This window comes from Thalassophryne amazonica, chromosome 7 (genome assembly GCF_902500255.1).
Source record: "Thalassophryne amazonica chromosome 7, fThaAma1.1, whole genome shotgun sequence".
Taxonomy (NCBI): domain Eukaryota; kingdom Metazoa; phylum Chordata; class Actinopteri; order Batrachoidiformes; family Batrachoididae; genus Thalassophryne; species Thalassophryne amazonica.
In genome coordinates this window covers 42,129,053-42,151,806 of record NC_047109.1, presented here as the reverse complement: position 1 = coordinate 42,151,806, position 22,754 = coordinate 42,129,053, and the positions used below count along the sequence as shown (strand labels likewise).

Genomic DNA, 22,754 nt, shown 5'->3' with positions numbered 1-22,754 from the left:
CCTGTCGGTGACGTCATCCGCCTGTGAGCACTCCTTGTGGGAGGAGTCGTCCAGCCCCTCGTCGGAATTCCTTTGTCTGAGAAGTTGCTGAGAGACTGGCGCTTTGTTTGATCAAAATTTTTTCTAAACCTGTGAGGCACATCGAAGTGGACACGGTTCGAAAAATTAAGCTGGTTTTCGGTGAAAATTTTAACGGCTGATGAGAGATTTTGAGGTGATACTGTCGCTTTAAGGACTTCCCACGCAGCGGGACGTCACGCAGCGCTCCCAGGCGCCGTCGTCAGCCTGTTTCAAGCTGAAAACCTCCACATTTCAGGCTCTATTGATCCAGGACGTCGTGAGAGAACAGAGAAGTTTCAGAAGAAGTCGGTTTCAGCATTTTATCCGGATATTCCACTGTTAAAGAGATTTTTTTAATGAAAGACGTGCGGACGGATTGCAGCGTCGGCTCGCAGCTGCTGCGATGCTCCGCCACAGGAAAAACACCTCTGTTGGAAGCCTTAAGGACAAGTTGGAACATGCCCAACTGTTAAACAATTTCTCAGATACTCACTCCACTGAAAGCCATCAAAAGCCGCCTGGATTTTACAAATGGTTATCAACACGGAGGTATTTTTCCTGTGTCGCCGCACCGCGCCGGCTGCGTCCCGACGCGCGGACCCGTCCGCACATCTTTCATTAAAAAAATCTCCTTTAACAGTGGAATATCCGGATAAAATGCTGAAACCGACTTCTTCTGAAACTTCTCTCTTCTCTCACGACGTCCTGGATCAATAGAGCCTGAAATGTGGAGGTTTTCAGCTTGAAACAGGCTGACGACGGCGCCTGGGAGCGCTGCGCGACGTCCCGCTGCGTGGGAAGTCCTTAAAGCGACAGTATCACCTCAAAATCTCTCATCAGCCGTTAAAATTTTCACCGAAAACCAGCTTAATTTTTCGAACCGTGTCCACTTCGATGTGCCTCATAGGTTTAGAAAAAATTTTGATCAAACAAAGCGCCAGTCTCTCAGCAACTTCTCAGACAAAGGAATTCCGACGAGGGGCTGGATGACTCCTCCCACAAGGAGTGCTCACAGGCGAATGACGTCACCGACAGGCGTGGAAAAACGCACGCATGCGCACGAGGGTTCAAGCATGTCTGACGTAAAAACATATGAATGAAATCCATATAGTTTTTGAAAAAAATAAAAAGGGCCTATACTTTATTGACAGCCCTCGTATTTTGGGTCAAGACTGAATGCCGCCAAAACAGAAAGTTGATAGGATTAATGTTTTTTTGGAGAAATTATGGATATTAGCAAACAGCACTGAACAATGGACATTGGTAATGACATTCTGGACTCACATACAATTCCAGAAGGGGGCGGTAAATTGAAGTGGTGTCTGTGTAAGTGTATGTGTGTGCATGTGTGATTTTATTTAGTAAGTTCAATGTAAGTACATAATATAATTGCAAATACGTTAAAAATACATGGATGACACAAGAAAGTGAAAAAACTTATTTCCATTGTTGTCCATTTAGAAATCAAATGACAAATTAGAAGTAATAATAAAATAAACTGCTACTACAACAACAACTACTACTACTACTACTACTACTAATAATAATAATAATAATAATAATAATAGTGTGTATAACATAAACAATTTGTAAATACATTAAGACAGCAAATTAACATTAAAAAAATTAGATAATTAACATGAAGTAAAAGCATTGACTTCTTCCTCTAAAAACCTTTGAGGTCTAAGGTCTAAAGTTCCAAAAACATTCTGGATTCACACACCATTCCATCTATTTATAGAAACTTTGTATAATTTATTACCAACCTTGAAAAATGTCAGCTACCTATTTTATAAACACTACCCAATCTAGAGCCCATGGATCCCCACAGGCAGTGTACTAGTTCATTATATTTTTCATTCAGGTGTTAATATTCAATGATTATATTTGAAATTGACAGTGTTTTTGATCAAATAATGCAATTATTAAGAAGCTAAAATTGTTACATCACAGACAACCCCACCTTAATTGAGGTGATACAACAAATGTGGATTATTTTTGTAGGTTTTCAATGAGAGTGAAGATTTTGGTTGACTGCTTTTATGCTTTTACATTTTCTTGCTGTATGTGCCTCACAATTTTGATTTCTATCAAAAAAGTTATATGTGCAATTAATTTAGAACAATGAATCACAATTCGTAGAATTAATTATTATTATTATTATTTTTTTAACTGTCTGACAGTCCAACTAAAAATTCATGATAAAGGAGGGCAGAGGAAAGTCTTTTTTAAGGCACTGGGGAATGCTTCCCTTTTTCTCCTGTCAAATTTTAAGGGCAAAATGACCTGACACAGTTCAGCTGTCAGAGTGAAGATGACACCCAGAATGATGTTGTGAATCACAGTACTAATACATTAGAGTTCATTAGTGCTGACATTTAAACTCTTAAAAGACTGCAGCACCAGTGTACACCTGGATTACCAATCACATCAAAACATCCACAAATGAAATGCTTTCATTTTCCACTCATATACTTCGATGGGTGCAATAAAGCTGTCTGCAAATAATAATCAAATGACAGTATTAGCTCAGTCGTTAAAATCCAATACAAATTTGTATTGATGTGCAAGTCATTTTTATTGAGCTGTTATGCTTATATTAAGGCTATAATAAATTGTTAGAATGCCTTGACATGCCAAATGACTCTGAATATGATCCAAATGACTGCGTAGGCCTATGCAATGTGGTTGACATCTTATACAAGCATACAAGGTTTCTCAGCAAACTGTGGCTTATGCAACACTTCAAAACCATTCAATTGCAAGATTACATATATTACACAGAGTGTGTAGCAATATAAGCTTTCTCAGATTTGCATTAGAGGGTCAACACAGCTCATCTTGCAGTGTTAAATTAACACTGCAGCAATTGCATGTTAGCGCCATCAAAATAGTGTTCAGCAAGAAGGGACACTCAAAGGGTGAAACAACAGTGCCATATATGTTTGATACAGATTTGTGCATCTTTATTATTTGTGATTTATTGATATTATAATATATGATTCTGGGTGTTCTTGACATTTGGTCAGTCCTGGGCCAAACTGAACTACTTTATCTTTTACACACAGCCCTTCCACAACTTTTAATCAATATTGGTTCCTAACAGTTTGAGTTAAAAGGATATATCTTTGAATTAGAGCTTTCGAGGTCATCCAAGTTCAGGTGGTGATGAAAATTAGAAGGTCATGTGGGACTTCAGTTGATCACTTCCTGAAAAGAGTGTCACCTCTCGTATAAAGCCCTGTTGTAGACAACGTTTGCTTTACAACCAATCCTCAGGCCCTAAGAACGTCACATGGCAACTAACCACTCATAAATGCAAATAAAAACAGTCCTGTCAGCCTGAAAACACTTCAGCTTTTATTTAGTCCAACAGACAAAGGCTACTGCCACAAAATCACGTGGACAGGCAATATTTTCCCAAGGTTCGATACAATACCCCAGCCTTCCCCATTAGATCAAATGGGCATTTTTTGTGGAGGATTTGCCAATGAAGGATATTTGTGAACACTCTGGACATCTGGCTGGAAATTGTATTTTTATTTATTTATTTTACATTTATTTGATATAATCTTCATGTTTTATTATTTTTTCATGTATTACGCTACTTTTCTGAGGCAGTGACTTTTTTCAGCACCTAAACAATTCATCCACATGAATAAAGGTGTATTTTCAGGAAAAAAAAAAAAAAAAAATCAAAAGCACATTTATTTATTTCAAATTTAGAGCCAAATTATTTTGACATAATGTGTTCTAGACAAATATGTGACACATTCTGAAAGCATGCTGTGAACATATTGTGACCATTTTGAAATGCAAGACAGACATTTTACTAAAGTACCTTCAAAGAAGAAATGCTGAAAGCATGGTAAAAAAAAAAAAAAAAAAAAAATACAGTTGGACACCAGAGAGTAAATAGAATATTGTGTATTTGTAATCAGCTCCTCAAAATAGCCATTCTAAATGAGTTTTCCCTTTAAAAGTCACCTAAGGACAAAGGCAATGTTACCAATAGAAAGCTAATGTATGACATCATACTACTTTTTAAAGTAGGCATCACCTGACCCGACCCAACAGGACATGACATAGTGATCAGGATGTGGCATCATGTTGACTTTTTTGTTGTTGTTTTAAGTATGGGAAACAGCATGAAGCCTGTTTTTCAAGACAGACCATAAACAGTATCTTTATTTATTAGAATAATGTTTTTCTCTCATGATCTATTACTTCTTTCATTAACTTTTATTATGTATAAAGATAACATCAGAGAGAAAGTCTGTTGGCCTATTGATATATCATTTACAGAATTTTGTTCTGTCACAGTTGACAAGACCAGGCACCTAAGTGGTTCTACTCTCTCTCTCTTTATTTCGGTGTACCTTAGCAGAGTTCCACCTTAGATTTGGAATGTATAATAGAACATCTACCTTACTGAATTTTCATATGAATATGATAAATGAAATGACTATGATTTGACACAAAGTGCAGCAACAGTGAAAATTAAACATTCTTAAACAAAACAGTAATAATATCACATTCATTTTGCACTCATCATAAGGTTAGGACACTGTGCCCTCCAAAAGTATGGAACACTTTGTAATTTCACAATTTGTTTATGCCATTTTAAATACTAGAAATACACTCAACAAAAATATAAATGCAACACTTTTGGTTTTGCTCCCATTTTGTATGAGATGAACTCAAAGATCTAAAACATTTTCCACATACACAATATCACCATTTCCCTCAAATATTGTTCACAAACCAGTCTAAATCTGTGATAGTGAGCACTTCTCCTTTGCTGAGATAATCCATCCCACCTCACAGGTGTGCCATATCAAGATGCTGATTAGACACCATGATTAGTGCACAGGTGTGCCTTAGACTGCCCACAATAAAAGGCCACTCTAAAAGGTGCAGTTTTGTTTTATTGGGGGGTGATACCAGTCAGTATCTGGTGTGACCACCATTTGCCTCATGCAGTGCAACACATCTCCTTCGCATAGAGTTGATCAGGTTGTCAATTGTGGCCTGTGGAATGTTGGTCCACTCCTCTTCAATGGCTGTTGCTGGATATTGGCAGGAACTGGTACACGCCGTCGTATATGCTGGTCCAGAGCATCCCAAACATGCTCAATGGGTGACATGTCCGGTGAGTATGCCGGCCATGCAAGAACTGGGACATTTTCAGCTTCCAAGAATTGTGTACAGATTCTTGCAACATGGGGCCGTGCATTATCCTGCTGCAACATGAGGTGATGTTCTTGGATGTATGGCACAACAATGGGCCTCAGGATCTCGTCACGGTATCTCTGTGCATTCAAAATGCCATCAATAAAATGCACCTGTGTTCTTCATCCATAACAGACGCCTGCCCATACCATAACCCCACCGCCACCATGGGACACTTGATCCACAACATTGACATCAGAAAACCGCTCACCCACACGACGCCACACACGCTGTCTGCCATCTGCCCTGAACAGTGTGAACCGGGATTCATCCGTGAAGAGAACACCTCTCCAACGTGCCAAACACCAGCGAATGTGAGCATTTGCCCACTCAAGTCGGTTACGATGACGAACTGGAGTCAGGTCGAGACCCCGATGAGGATGACGAGCATGCAGATGAGCTTCCCTGAGACGGTTTCTGACAGTTTGTGCCAAATTCACTGAAACGTCTTTGGAGACGGCTTATGGTAGAGAAATGAACATTCAATACACGAGCAACAGCTCTGGTTGACATTCCTGCTGTCAGCATGCCAACTGCATGCTCCCTCAAATCTTGCGACATCTGTGGCATTGTGCTGTGTGATAAAACTGCACCTTTCAGAGTGGCCTTTTATTGTGGGCAGTCTAAGGCACACCTGTGCACTAATCATGGTGTCTAATCAGCATCTTGATATGGCACACTTGTGAGGTGGGATGGATTATCTCAGCAAAGGAGAAGTGCTCACTATCACAGATTTAGACTGGTTTGTGAACAATATTTGAGGGAAATGGTGATATTGTGTATGTGGAAAAGTTATAGATCTTTGAGTTCATCTCATACAAAAGGGGAGCAAAACCAAAAGTGTTGCGTTTATATTTTTGTTGAGTGTACAAAAAGATAAAGAATTAAAATGTATAAAATGATCTTCCTCAAACTCAAACTGAAAGCAAATCTGTAAAACTTGATAATAGCTATAAATAATAATCAGTTTTATTGCCAGTTTTCTTTAGACAAGTCAGGGGATGGAAACATGAACATTTCCAAGTCACTGAATATGTCTTGGACTTTATTTACATCAATTATGAAGAAATACAAAAGTTTCTTTAACCAAAAAATCAAATCTAGGCTTTCATCTCAAATGTAATTTCTGTCCAATTGTAGCTGAACTTTCAGGTCTTCTTTTTAAGAAAATCCTCCTCTACACCACTTCATCTGGAAGCTGGATTTCATATTTTTAATTAATTTATATCAAGTTGTAGAGATTTGCTTTCAGTTTGAGTTAAGGAAGATAATTAAAAAAATGTATTTTAAATGGAATAAACAAATTAAAATGTATGAAATACCAAGTGTTCCAATACTTTTGAGGGCAACTGAGAAACACTGAGGAGCAGCATCTTACATCTCATATATAGTGCAGCAGATAGGAGAATATTAAGAGTGGAATCCTGCAAATGGTGATACAAGCATCAAATTTGGTACAAATAATCCATAGACACTAACTATTAAAAAAAAAAAAAAAAAAACTGATTCGACACTTGAATTTTCAACAGGCAGCCAGGCAGGGTTCAATTGAAGAATTACACAGGGGTGTAAAACAGGGGTGGGCAACTTGTTCCAGAAAGGGCCAAGAGGGTGCAGGTTTTCTTTGCAGCCACTGACTCCACCAGGTGATTTCACTGATTAACTGATTCTATCTGCTCAAAGTGATATTAATCAGTGAAATCACCTGGTGGAGTCAGTGGCTGCAAAGAAAACCTGTACCCTCTTGGTCCTTTCTGCAACAAGTTGCCCACCCCTGGTCTAAATTTAAAGATGCTCCAATCATATAGAAAACTACACCACATTATTTGCCTGACCATAAAGATTCCAAAAAAGGTATAGTTTGGACAATCTGTGACTGAATGTTATGGAGTTATGAGGTAAAAGCAGCAAGAATGGAGACAAAGGTCAGTTTCATTTTGTACAGGGGTCAAAAGTTAAAACTGCTCCATTAATTTTGCTCCAGCTGTATTTGTGCTGAATGTGATGCTTGTATCACCATTTGAAGGATTATTTCAGTTATCTGCTGCACTAATAAGCCAACAGAGAATGAACCAGCTGCTGTCTGTTAGTTTAAACATGTGTATATAAGGCTACCCGAATTAAAGGAGAAATGCTGCTTTTAACAACCTAGACCTCATTTCTGGTATAAAATATGGCTGTTTAGGGCCCGGTCCCACTGGCGTTTATGAAGATTTGCGTATGGCCTGTGCAGAAAATTGGCTCATATTCGCTAAACAGACGTAATATCTATGAAACATGCTTGTATGAGTCGGCTGACACCCGCACATGTCCACAATTATCCGCAGAGGCACGCTTGTCTGTTGCCAGGATTTTTGAGCTGCACAAAACTTTGGTTGCGGATGACATCCGCCTCACATACTCAATACATACTCAAGCTATGCGCTGTATATCCACCGTTATCCGCTGATATCCGCAACTGATGGGGATTTGCGGCTTGGCAGCGGACTGGGACAGTGTGTAAAACGGATATACCGCGTGCCTATCACGTCCACATTACAAACTAAAATAAGTTGTAGCGAATGCATACAGATTGGCCACAAATAAAGCATTTGTATTACGTCTGCTTTGCACCTGATTTGGTGACAGTCTGCGAACACATAACAAACATGTCACATAAACCCAAAGTACTATATGAAGCAGAAGTCGACATACCTGCCAGTCAGTGCCAGTCCAGCTTGGAGACGCACAACATAATAGTTGCTGCCATCCAACAACATACTGTAAACCCCAGCTGCAGAGACGTCAGCCATGGACATCAGTTCCCTTTCAGGACTTTTATTTAATACCAACAAAAGGAAGAGTTGCTGTTACAGCCACAACTCACGCTGAACACTCTTTTTTCATGACACTCTCAAAAACAACACCGTCTCACAAACCCGAGCGACTCCCCCCCACTCCCTAAACTCATGAACAGTTAACCCTTACAAGACAACATGAACATCGACTCCATGATCATTACAATACCAATCAACTTGTTCAAGTCCAGCAATTGCTCCAGAGGCTGTGGTGTTGGTGTGAATAGTGATGCCGAAGGCCCGAGTGCGCTTCTTTCATGACCACAATGCAGATGCCATGCACGTGCAACACGTGCGCAATGCAATCACAACACATCTGTAATACTGCTGTTATAATCGCAATGCATCCGATCAGTTTCCTCAATACATGCATTATACATCCGTGATTGTTCGTCATATATTTGCTATACATTATGAATATATCTGTGATTCATCCAGGGACATTTGTCGTTTTTGGCTACTTTTGTTGAGGACAACAATGAATGCCCGTAATTTGTATACTCAATTCATGCGCAATTAATCCTCTCCCCACTGGGACCGGGCCCTTACTCACCAACATAAGTTTGATGTGATTAGAAGTCCATAGTTCAAAGGACATGTTCAGTTCAAATCTGGAGCAAACATTTTTCTTCTTCTACTAAGGTGGATTAAAACTTTTTGTGGTACACAGCACAAACTACTACAAACTACCTAGCAGTCAATGTGACTCACTGATTTGAAAATGCAGGTCTTTCAACCAGACGTGTGGTGCTGTGACATGTCAATCATCTGTGTCCAATCAGATTTCAGGAGAGTCCAGTGAAACCCCGCCCTCCGCTCTAGCTCCACCATGCCAGGAAGTGTTTGACATTTGAACATTTCCTGTTTCACTGTGACTGATAAATTGGCACTTCCTGTTTGAGTGTGAGCTTGCGACTGAGTTCCTGTGAGATTCCATGGGATCTCATCTGTCAACCCAGGAAGTGTTTGAAATTTGAACATTTCCTTTTACTCTGTATTTGAAAATTGGCACTTCCTGTTTAGGACACCCTGTACCATGACTGAGCTTCGCCCCGATGCACGACACTTCGCTCATATCAACATTACGCCAATGCAGTTGAATGGTGATGGCATGCACAGGCAGAGTGTACATGTGTTATGAAGCCACTTGTCAGGCACACTTGACTGTTGCGATCTTTGTACAGAGAGAGACAGCACGGGACTTTGTGTTTGCTGGTTGAAGCACAAAAGGTTTTTTGGTGCCTCTTGCACTGGGTTTTGCACTGCGTTGTGCCGGCTGTACCATAGGGCCCATAGTGAGCAATCATCTGTTTCTCAGTGCTGACTTAATTTGTTCATCTCAAACAGAGTTACTTTGCATTGACACTGTTTTAATGAGACCATATGCACTCACTACAGTTTTAATTTAGAAGTGTAGCTCAGCGGCTGAAGTCACGCACATTAATGTCAAACAAGACATAGTAAATGAGATACAATACTGGTGTGTCCACCATTCATAACCACTTTGTTTTAAAAGTTCTGCCATCTTCAGCACAACAGCCAGATAATTCCACCTGAATCGTGGACACTCCAACAACATCTCCAGAAGGCATGCTAATTTATTTGTGCAAAAGTTGCAGACCTGACAAAAGCAGCAACACGTCAGCTCTGATCACAATGAGATGAGAGGATTGAATTATTTAAATAATTTAGGAAGGTGTGATGCATTTGGTAAATATGTTGACAGAAACTGACAGCAAACTGAGTGAAGGAGTGACATCCATCAGCCCTGATATTTATAGACCACCTACGCAATCCTCACTGCAACACCCCGAATCATGACAAATCTTTTATAAATTATACCATTCAAAAACACACAGTTTGAACAGTAAAACATGCCGAGCATTTTACTTTTTGTGGAATTTTGATTTCAGGGCTTAAGTGTGGTCTCCCATTTCCAAAATTTGTATTACTGACACTTTTCTATCCAGGTCTACAGTATGAGTGGAAATGATTATTGCCAATTTTGCATGAGTACATACGATTTCATTACATGAATATTTTGTTTGCACATGCTGTGCATTCCCAAAACCCTACTTCTGTCATTTTCCCACACTTTTGGAAAAACCTAAAATGTCTCTGTTAACATCTCAACACTGTCTTCTACTCACACTAGGTCCAAATGACTGCATATTGAACCTTATGTATACTTTTACAACCCCAATTCCAATGAAGTTGGGACGTTGTGTAAAATGTAAATAAAACAGAATATAATGATTTCCAAATCCTCTTCAACCTACATTCAATTGAATACACCACAAAGACAAGATATTTAATTTTCAAACTGATAAACTTTATTTTATTTTTTGTGCAAATATTTGCACATTTTAAAATGGAAGCCTGCAACATGTTTCAAAAAAGCTGGGACAGTGGTATGTGTTACATCACCTTTCCTTCAAACAACACTCAATAAGTGTTTGAGAACTGAGGACACTCATGATTGGGTAAAAAAGGAGCACCCCCAAAAGTCTCAGACATTCACAAGCAAAGATGGGGTGAGGATCACCACTTTGTGAACAACTGCATGAAAAAATAGTCCAACAGTTTAAGAACAATGTTTCTCAACATTCAATTGCAATGAATTTAGGGATTCCATTATCTACAGTCCATAACATAATCAGAAGATTCAGAGAATCTGGAGAAGTTTCTACACGTAAGCAGCAAGGCTGAAAACCAACATAGAATGCCTGTCACCTTCAATCCCTCAGGCGGCACTGTATTAAAAACTGACATCATTGTGTAAAGGATCTTACCGTGTGGACCCAGAAACACTTCAGAAAACCATTATCAGTTAACACAGTTCATTGCTACATCTACAAGTGCAAATTAAATTTCTACCCCAGGGGTGGGCAACTTGTTCCAGAAAGGGCCAAGAGGGTGCAGGTTTTCTTTGCAGCCACTGACTCCACCAGGTAATTTCACTGATCAATATCACTTTGAGCAGATGGAATCAGTTAATCAGTGAAATCACCTGGTGGACTCAGTGGCTGCAAAGAAAACCTGCACCCTCTTGGCCCTTTCTTGAACAAGTTGCCCACCCCTGCTCTACCATGCAAAGCGAAAGCCATACATCAACAACATCCAGAAATGATGTCGCCTTTTCTGGGCCCCAGCTCATTTGAAATGGCCAGACGCAAAGTGGAAAAGTGTGCTGTGGTCTGATGAGTCCACATTTCAAATTGTTTTTGGAAATCGTGGACATCATGTCCTCTGGACAAAAGAGGAAAAACACCATCCACAATGTTACCAGCGCTAAGTTGAAAAGCCAGCATCTGTGATGGTATGGGGGTGTGTTAGTGCCCATGGCATGGGCAACTTACACATCTGTGATGCACCAACAATACTGAAAGGTACATCCAGGTTTTGGAGCAACACATGCTGCCATCCAAGCAACATCTTTTTCAGGGACGTCCCTGCTTATTTCAGCAAGACAATGCTAAGCCACATTCTGCACGTGTTACAACAGTGTGACTTAGTAGTACAAGAGTGTGGGTACTAGACTGGCCTGCCTGCAGTCCAGACCTGTTGCTTATTGAAAATGTGGTGCATTATGAAGCGCAAAATATGACAACAGAGACCCCGGACTGTTGAACAACTGAGGTCGTACATCAAGCGAGAATGGGAAAGAATTCCACCTACAAAGCTTATACAATTAGTGTCCTTAGTTCCCAAATGCTTATTGAGTGTTGTTAGAAGGAAAGGTGATGCAACTCAGTGGTAAACATACCACTGTCCCAGCTTTTTTGAAACGCGTTGCAGACATCCATTTAAAAATGAGCAAATATTTGCACAAAAACAATAAAGTTTATCAGTTTGAACATTAAATATCTTGTCTTTATGGTGTATTCAATTCAATATAGGTTATAGGTAGGAACTTTTCTGTTATGACTGGGGACCTCTCCTCATCAACTGCTCCTCTGTGTTGTGGAGTGCTGCAGGGTTCTGTCCTTGGGCCTATTCTATTTTCTTTGTACATTCTGCCATTGGGGTCAATTATAACCCAGCACAACCTGTCCTTTCATTGTTATGCAGATGATCTGCAAATCTATCTGCCTGTGAGGACTAATGGGAGTGATGCTTTGTCATCATTATTTAATTGTATTTGCGATGTAAAGCAGTGGCTGCCCCAAAACTTCCTTTACCTGAATGATGGTAAAACGGAGATCATGGTGTTTGAGCGCTCTGCCATACCAAATGTGGTAACACCAAATTTTGGTCCTTTGGCTAATTATGTAAAACCAGCTGTCAAGAATTTGGGAGTGATATTTGACAGCTGTTTGAGGTTCGATCAACAGATAAATTCTGTTGTCAAAGCTAGTTTTTTCCAACTTCGCCTTTTGGCTAAAATAAAGCACTTTCTCAGTAGACGTGATCTTGAGACGGCCATTCATGCTTTCATCAGCTCCAGACTTGATTATTGTAATGCACTTTATTCTGGCATTAATCAGTCTTCTCTTGCATGTCTCCAGTTGGTGCAGAATGCTGCTGCTCATCTTTTAACAAACACTTTTAGACTTGAGCATATTATGCCATCCTGTACTCATTCCACTGGCTCCCAGTGCATTTTAGAATTGATTTTAAAATTTTAATGTTTGTTTTTAAAGCTATTTATGGCCTTGTACTTCCCTACTTGTCTGAAATTTTAACTTTGCGCACTTACAGTAGGACATTAAGGGCGTCTGGCCAGCTTTACTTAGATGTTCCGAGGGCAAGATATAAAACGCTGGGGTGATCATGCTTTCACAGTAGCTGGCCTGAGACTGTTGAATGAGCTACCTCTTGAATTGCATACTATTCCTGACCTAGTACTTTTTAAATCTAAGTTAAAGACATATTTATTTAAACTGGCTTTTAACACCTAGTGGGGAGGTGACATGTTCTGTTTTTTTTTTTGTTTTTTTAATGTGCTGTTTTAAAAAAATATTCTATATGTGTTTTATTTTTGTGAATTTGTGTTTTTAATGTTAAGCACTTTGGACACCAGTCGGTGCTGTAAAGCGCTCTATAAATAAATGTTGATTGATTGATTGATTAATGAAGCATTAATTACAAGTGAAATGTAATTACTACCACACGCTTCATTGTTGTTGTTCGTCTTCCAGCTGCCACCAGTTGTTCAGGATCACCACAGCGGTTCCGGTACAAATCTGCATTAGGATTTAGCACAAGTGTTCAACTAGAAGCGCTTCATGATTCTACTCCACAGCCCTTTGATGTTCCAAGTGGTCCTCCAGCCAACTACTAATCAGGAACTACACTGCTTCACTTTTGAGATCTGATTCAATCAGGTGCACATCAAGCAAGACAACTACTTCGACAAGCTTCATTACATTTGAAAAATATTGGCGTACTTGACAAGCTAGTTAACAAGTACCAGCTATAGCTTAGTAGCCATACTGATGATATGTGGCATTAAATATGGCAGGATATGATCATATTTATTCCTGTTAAAGAGAGCTCTGTGAAATGTTTGGCAGTGCCCCTGTAGTTTTATTTTCACAGGTTCGCCAGCAAACCTCCAAATCCCATTTCATATAACCAAGATGCAAAGGAAAATCTCAGCATTATTAAAATAACAAAAAAAAAAACAAAAAAAAAACAACAACAACATCAACAACAAAAACTTGTCTTCATCCAGAAGGGTGATATATAAAATGGGTTGTCTCCAGTGGGATTCATAGCAATGAGTTATTTTTTTCATGGAAAAAGAATTGAAAGATGTGTTCCCTCTTAACTATAAATCCTAGTGATTATTTTAGCAACAGCATGATGATGATTATGATGATATAATTACAAAATTAAGCAGCATTGTAAACACTAGGGCCCTGCAACAGACTTGACTTTACCCTGCCTTATAGTACAGTACATAGTCATTAGTGCTTTACTGAATGTTTGGAGAAATCTGTGGCACACACAAACATATTTTCAACATTATAGAAGGGAAAATGGAATAATTGAGTGTGTGGCAGGTCAGGGGTGTACCATCAGGATGTCGGCTCCATCATTAGCCATTAGTGATAGACCCTGATATATATGTCAAACTATAGAAAACTGCAACATTTTCTTTTTAATGCTGTTTAGCCCCCTAAGAAAGTTCTCCCTACCCCCCTTTTCATGTTGACCTCTGCTCTAATTGTGCTGAAGTAGAATTATGATTTGCATGAAGCCCTTGATCAAGACTGTTTGTTACTCATCTCGAACATGTACCTGTTTAAGAATCTGTGCAGCCATGTGGTGACTGCAGTCGAAGATGATGCGGAATTCCCGGCTTCTCTTCATTTCTTTGAGCAGGGGTCTGATGTCCTGCGTATCAAGAGGGAGTTGACGGATCTTTAGCCTGATGTTGTATCTGGATGGGGCCATTATCAGCTCCTGTAGTCTTATAAGACCTTACACACAAACAGCACAACAATATCAAATCACGAGTCACACTGGAAAGGCATCTGCAAAAACTCTACTGTTCTTAATGCATTTAAGGACAGATATATGAATATCGTAAGACTACAAAGTGTAATAATATAATCTTCACCTGTGCTGTCATCATATACAACAGTTGCAGTTTTCCATTTGAGAAACTGCACCAGGTCCAGGATAGCATAGCTTAGTGATGAGTAATCTGGGTATAAATTGGCATAAAAGGTGTCTCTGTTGTCCATGGGGTGATGTTTCCACCGCACCTGAATGTGCGGCACTTCCAACGCATTGCAGATGGACTGAACAGCGTTTGATGATGAGCTATGTGACGGCCCAAATATTGCAACCACACCTAAAGAGAGCTGGTCACACGCTAGGTGAGAGAAAGAGGAGAGCTTGAGAGGAGAGCATGTTACATATGGGGCAGTAGTAATAATTTCAGTTTTCTTACAATCCAGAACAAACTGTCATCCATCAATGGCACAATATACAAACAAATGTGTAATTTTTCCATCTGAAAAACTCGGACTGCAGTCGCTTTCATCTGTTTGGTGACTGACAAATTACTCACCTTTACGTGATGCTTCAAAACTGTCGTAGATGTTAATCCTCTGTATGTCGTATGTTAAGGTCGTGTTTGGCAACAACGTCCTGTTCCTGTTAATGTTATTGACAGCAAACTTAAATGCCAGCTCCTCTGCACTGACAAGCGTGACAGGTCCGTCTATTTGTTCAAAAATTCCACCTGAAAGACAAAAGACAAAAATAGAAACGGCCCATCATGGTGTGTCTTCTGCTTCGTCACCACCTCACGAGGAATACAGTTTATGATCACACATTCTGACAATCCTATACACAGGGGACTGCAGCCTAGTTGGATGAACCCTTAATTGAAGGGTCCATATTAGTATCCTTACATGTTTCCCTGAGTATATCAAAGTACACTCGAGCAAGACGCTGATAATTACAAAGCACTTTTCCGCATTCTCCTTCAAGGCAAATATGCTATAAATACAATTTGTTTTTACCATTTTCCTTCAGACTGTTGGTGGTTGGAGCTGTGCACATTACACAAGGTATAACATTTGCTTAGCAAACACAGAGCAACCCACTCCAGTTTCAAGGAGGATAGAAATAACCCAGTATCAGCTTTGAAGTGAAGCCATAATGGATTTAAGGAGTTTGTGTGAGTGTGTATGTTTGTTTATGTTTTTTCCCTTCTTTTGCACCATCTGTATTTTCCATCATGGCTGCAAAATGTCTCAGACTCTTGTGTTTCCATTAATATATCCTTTTATTTCACACACAGTCCCACATGAGGAGCAGATTACAAGACTTACTCATACACTTTCTTCTATTTGAGATATTTCAAAGTTTTGTCTCACTTTCATATTAGTCTGGTGGCATAGGCCCATTTTTATCATCACCTCCTAATATCTGGTTTGAATCATTTTGTTACATTTTTTGAGTACTGTAGTCAATGTAGTTAAAATCCATTGAGTTTCCTAAGTACGCTGGCTTGTTTTTTTTTTTCAAATTTCAAGATCGCTGCCAAGATGGCCACCATTTTATTGATTAATTTATTTTACATTTTATTTATAAAATGACTGTTTGATTAGACCCTACATATAAAATTAACAGGACAGCCTATATTTCCATCAGAATCAATCAACTCCAGTTGTACATGGCAAAAAGTGTCATCTATAGTATTTCTCAGTAGTCTCCAAGCTAAAATACTACTACGAATACGAGTCATAGGACCTTCTGATATCTGACTGGGTCAGCTATATGCAGGTATACAAGTTGACAATTACACGATGACATTTTTTTGGGTTATCTCGATTACAACAACTTGACTTTAATCAAAGTGACATGACCAGAAGTTGTCTTTGGCCTTTTTGCTCTTGGGTTGTATTGAGGCTTATCAGGTTTCAAATTCCGCAAAACCTCGGAGAGGTCGCTGTGCTGCAAGATCTCAGTAACATTGAGAACTGCATTGATACGCTCTGATCACGCTTCACTTTAACCACTGCACACAGACAACAAAATTAACATCGCAACACAAAACTATTTTTATATTGTGCCTAAATCTCTTGTGAATATATTCTCTGGGTTTTTAGATGTTGTTATTGCGTTTATTTTATGTAAACATGCAAGAATCACAGGCTGTCTCTCCGTTATTTTCAATGGGAGCTGCTGTGAGCTACGCTCGCTTCCTGATCATGTCATTCTGGGGGAAAGTTTGCTCTTTAACGTCTTGATTATTGTTCTTTACAACACTGTTTGTCGGTTTGCGCTTATTAAATTCCACGCAGATTAAACGTAGCAGACACAGATTTTTTTTGTTATAATTGTTTTAGCAAGTTTTCAGGGTATCATGCAGAAGTCTCTTATTAACGTGATGAAAAGCATTAAAAAATGACATTTGTGTAGTATAATATTAATTTACAATTGTCATCGTGTGGATTCTCTATATTGTTTTGACTGCAGCGACTGTCCGGCACACAAGGGATTATGGGATACGTGAAAACCCCGAATGGCAACTTGTCATCTTGTTATTATATAAAAATGACTGACACTTAATGACAGCAGTCATAAATGTTTATGACATTGACATAATATTTATGGCACCATCATGACTATGTCATGTAACATTTCTGACAGTGTCATGTCACTATTATGATGATACCTTCAAGTAAAGTGTTACCTGACATTTTTTTTTTCTGTATTTAGTCACAAAAACATGCTGTTTACTGTGAGATTTTTAGCTTGCCCCATAGGCTTGCATTGAATACCGATTTAACCCATGATGATAACAGCATTGTAAATCAGTACCAGATTGATTATCACAATTTTTGTCCTGAGTGACAAGTTGAACCCCAAAACATCTTGAAATAGAGTTCCTCTTTAATCAAGGACTCACATTCCACCCACCACTTACTGTAAGTAGTGTGTTGATTTTGGGAGCTCTGCTTGCTATTTGTGACTCGAGTCCTCACTGGACTGTGAGAGAACATGATGCATAGACTGCTTGGTGGAATGTTTCACATGAAAATAAATGAATCCCTCCATTTCATGGGGAAATCTCATTAGAGTACATTAAGTAATAGCTGGAGTGTACAGTAATTTTACTATTAAGAGGATAAAATGTGCATTGCTCAGGAGCACTTTAGCAAATTTAATAACCAGTAGAAACCTGCTTCTTGGGAGGAAATCCTGCAGATAAATTGTTCCTTTCCTTTACTATACTCTAAGCACAGCAGAAAAGCTTACAAGTACTCCCACAACTCCATTAAATACACAATAAGCACTTGTGGTTGGCATTGCACAAAATTTACTCTAATGCTGTAGAGACTGGAACATAATAGAACATGTGTACTCTTTCCTACTTTCAAAACCTATGTGAATGATAGTTATTGCGATGGGAGTGTGTACAAGGGCAGACCCATAAATTTCAGACTTGTTCTCATGAATCTCAGTCAAATGGTTTCAAATTTGCTTTTTTTTTTCAATAGACAAGAACACAAACTTTAATTAATCCCTAAGGCTCTCCCACAATACACGATGCATCCAGAAAGTATACACAGCACTTCACTTTTTCCACATGTTGTTATTTTACAGCCTTTATCCAAAATGGAGTAAAGTAATTTCTCCATCAGAGTTCATCCCTTAATGACAAAATGATTTTGTTTTATGTTTTGCAAATTAAAAAAAAACAAAAAACTATGAAATCACCAACCTGGTCTCGCGACCAGTCAAGATTCAGCAGCACGACATATACATTAATCTACTGGTTTGTGATATTGTGACAAAATGCACCTCATTTTCGTCACGGCAGCACAAATTCATTTTAGTAAAAAAAAAAAAAAATATATATATATATATATATATATATATATATATATATATATATATAATTTTTTTTACAGAAGTGCAGTTTGCACTTCTGTACATTTTAGTAAAAAAAAAAAAAAAGAAAAAAAAAAAAAAAATATATATATATATATATATATATATATATATATATATATATATATATATATATATATATATATATATATATATATATATATATATGAGGTCTATTAGAAAAGTATCCGACCTTATTATTTTTTTCAAAAACCATATGGATTTGAATCACGTGTGATTGTGTCAGACAAGCTTGAACCCTCGTGCACATGCGTGAGTTTTTCCACATCTGTCGGTTGCGTCATTCGCCTGTGAGCAGGCTTTGAGTGAGGAGTGGTCCACCCTCTCGGCGGATTTTCATTGTCAGGAAATGGCGGAATGATTTGGGCTTTTTTTCCATCAGAATCTTTTCAGAAACTGTTAGAGACTGGCAGCTGGAAACCATTCGAAAAATTTATCTGGCTTTCGGTGAAAATTTTTTGCGGGCTTCACAGAGAATAAGGACTGTTACTATAGCTTTAAGGACGGCTTTAAGGACAGCTTTAAGGACGCTCTGTGTGCCGCGCTCCATGCCGCCATGGAGAGCCACAAACCACCGGCTCATTTCTAAACGGATGGCTCTGTGGAGCCGGGACCGTCGTGTGCACTTTCTCTGGTTATCACAAGAGCTGGACATCAACCATTTTCCGGCAGATTTCACTTTTAACAAGAGATTTTGTCATGGAAAGCTGAGCGGAGGCTTCGCGCGTCATGACGGAGCCGCTGATGGAGCGAGACAAAACCACCTCAGTTTTGGTCTCACAGGACGGCTTTGAGATGGCGTTCAGACAGCTGTTGGTGGTTTTTCCATCGGGTGATTATCCGAGAAATTGTGGATGTGCCTGGACATGCCAGAACATGTCCCATGAGGCTTCATCATGGCGTTGCTTTGCGCCATGCGGCACCGCCACGACGTGCGGAATTCCTCCGCATGTCTGTCTCAATGTGCCGAAAAAGTGCTGATGTCCACGTCTTTTCACAATTCTTGTGCTATTCAGACGACGTCCCGCATAAAGCACAGCGTCCAGTTTGGAAATGAACGGCACATTCCACTGTTACAGGAGTTTTTGTCATGGAAAGAGGAGCGGAGGCTTCGCGCGTCATTTATTAAAACAAATAAAAATCACATTATCTATGATCTCTCTGCAATCGAAAAAACTAGAGAGATCATGTGTTCATATCAATCAGTAACTGGAATCAAATACAGCTCATTTATTTTCTCAACCTGCTTAGTCCTATTAAGGGTGTGGGGGTGGCATATTTGAGCAGGCATTGCACAAGAGGTGTGGTACACCCTGGACAGGCCACTATTTTACATAATGTCTTTCAATTTATGACAGATTGAGCTTTTCAAAACAGACCCGTTGCTGACAGACAAACCAGCGGCAAAACCAAAACAATGAAAACAGCCCATTATGTTCTTGGATTCATACGCACTCGCCCACTGCAATTGTAGGTCTTTCATTGTTTCTTTTCACTGTTGGTATTCCCAGTCTCCCTTTGAATTGCATCCTGTCTCCCTGGATGAGCAACAACACTCACTTTCACAATGGTGGCAGCAAACAATGACCAAGACAAAGCATGCGCAATTCGCCATGAACATTTACAAAAGTAGACAATTTCAGGACAAATATGGTCCTTCATAATTATAGATAACAACACAACAACACCAGGGAATAACTGTTGTACAATGCACAGAGTAGTGTTAAGGTGAGCCAATACTGCGTATTGTGCCACTCAGAAGGAAAAAAGCAGGGCAGGAATCTGTTACAATTAATCACTGACAGCTATCATGAGAGCATATTAATGGTGCCAGGTAATTATCATGCCAGACAGCGTGTTGATTTATGAGTTTGAAAAGTTGCAGCAAGAATACTGTAGGATGTATAGTCCTCATTTTTTTTCTGCTTTTGCAGAATTAGAAGGATCACCACATATTCACATAGACTTTCTCTGCTTGGATTTCCCAACATGTTCTTATTCAGAGTTGTCAAAAACTGACACTTTGTCAGTTTGCAGTGACAGTAGGTGTAAAAGTGGGGGTTGTACATCAGGGGGGCACAACCCCCATGCTGCTAGAATGCAGTTCAGTTTAAGTACACATTTGGAAATAGGGTAAAGTTAAATCAAAAAGGGCAATAAATATAAAATGTTTTTATGTGCCATGAAGTTGGTCATGTTGAATATAGTCATGTAGTTAACAGTGCTAAGGATGATGTCATAGTTCCAGCTTGGTTTTAAAACTGTACACCGCACTCACAATCACTATGGTGCCAGAAAAAGAAATGTAATGAATTTAAGGAAGAATTTTCTCTTTCTCACTCTCAGATCCATGCAATTCTTTTTAATTTCTTATATAACCAAGCTTTTGGCCAAACGACCTTCATCAAGGCATCACATGTAATGTACGAAAGCAAGTTTATCTAGTGTAACCTAGAATTCATTCAGTGTAATCAACAAAAGTGGTTATACCTGTAAAGCCGTGGTCACAACCCGCCGTACTTGCACGTGCGTGCAGTCTACTTGCAAAAACGTGGTCTAAATTTGGAGATCCGTACGTCGTAAGTACTGCCTCAGTACGAATTTAGGAGCACGCAGACACACGCAGACACGCCGTAGAGGTTTTAGTGCATGCAGAACTTTCGCTGCGGTCAGGCTGCGGATTCACCAGCAGTACAGATGACGCACGTTGTGAGTACTGCCTCAGTACGGATTCAAAGCAACACATTTTCATTCAATTACTATTGAATTAACCAAATCCGTACGTAGGCAGTACGGATTACGGCACTCACCACATACTATGGAGGCCGACAGACTTGCATACACAACGCAGCTTCTCACTTGAACTTGGACTTTATTTCCAAACGTCAGCAACACACACTCCACAGCTTCAGTCTGTTAACTAGCTGTAACTTTCTGAGGCAAGTAAACACTTGTACAACTGACCGCTGCAGGCTGGACATGCTCATGCATCGCTGACGCCGAAAAACACCTGCCGTTCTGGTCCCGCTCATAAAAAAGAAAAGCGACCCCACACACACACTGCTTTATTGTCAACTCTCTTTATCGTTACACTCCTAGAGACGTGCGTTGAACATACTCCCTCCCTCCTCTTGCTACTGCCTCCATACGTTTTCACAAAAACATAGTGGCCGTGGCATCTGCAGAAAACGTACTGCGAAAAAAAAACGCACGGTGAGTTGTGACTGGGGCTTATAAGATGACTTGTGCTCAGTTGGAAGTTATAGTTCAGCATATTTGTAGTTCTCTAGGTACACCATATTTGTAGTTCCCTAGGTAAACAGTCTTTTTATATTGTTTGGAAACATGATGTAAAAAAACAAATGGGCCCAAACAAAATGGGCCCAAAGCTTTAAGGGCCAAGGACCGGTGTCGCCGCCCCTAAAAATTGGTCCCCCCCTTTTCACTATGCATGGGTTATTTTGGAGTATCAGCAGCAGTTCACCAGTTATCGCCTTGTTTCTGCTTAAAACTGCACTCCTTGTTGTGTGGGCCGCTGAAGAGGAGGTACTGCTGGCCCACCACCACCAGAGGGCGCCCTGCCTGGAGTGCGGGCTCCAGGCACCAGAGGGCGCTGCCGCCTTACGAGAGCAGTCAGGGTGACAGCTGTCACCCATTACTGGACACAGCTGACTCCACTCAGCACGGAGGTATATCATCAGGACGGCGTCTCCACCTCAGTGCCGAGATATCGCCTTAAGATTGAGGTAACGTTCTCTGCACGCATATTCTGTACTACCAGATAAAACTTGTTTAACCTTTTCAGGACAGCTGACTACTGAAAGCTAATTACTTGGATAAGTACTCACCTTCCTGCTGTATAGTGACAAGAGGTGGAGGCGGCTTCTCCCCTCTCCGTTACTGGGTGCTGTCGCATCCACACCTGTGTGTTTGTTGCTCTCTCCCGCCAGCAGTACCGGATCCGACGAGCGGAGGCAGTGGCCACCTGGGAATTCGGGACTTGGCGGTTCCAGTGCTCCCAGGGTTCGGTGGCGGAGGAGATCTGGGTGGTTCCGGTTCGACTGGGACGGACGTCTCCTACCTTCGAGCCTGCCCACACGACACCAGCGGATTTCGACTTAAACCCCAAATTATTGATTGTTGTATTAGTTGTGCTCGTTTCACAACAGTAAAACTTGTTATTCACCTTTCTCCATTGTCCGTTCATTACGCCCCTGTTGTGGGTCCGTGTACCTACACTTT

General features: G+C 39.9%; 1 protein-coding gene across 1 annotated transcript in view; it reads right to left on the bottom strand.

The window, feature by feature from the left end:
• The window catches only part of LOC117513832 (glutamate receptor ionotropic, kainate 3), a 466,610-nt gene that overhangs the window by 221,314 nt on the left and 222,542 nt on the right, over positions 1–22,754 (bottom strand). Inside the window, 3 exon segments of the mRNA XM_034174062.1 lie at positions 14,376–14,557; positions 14,698–14,955; positions 15,154–15,327. Coding sequence (XP_034029953.1) covers positions 14,376–14,557; positions 14,698–14,955; positions 15,154–15,327 — 614 coding nt within the window.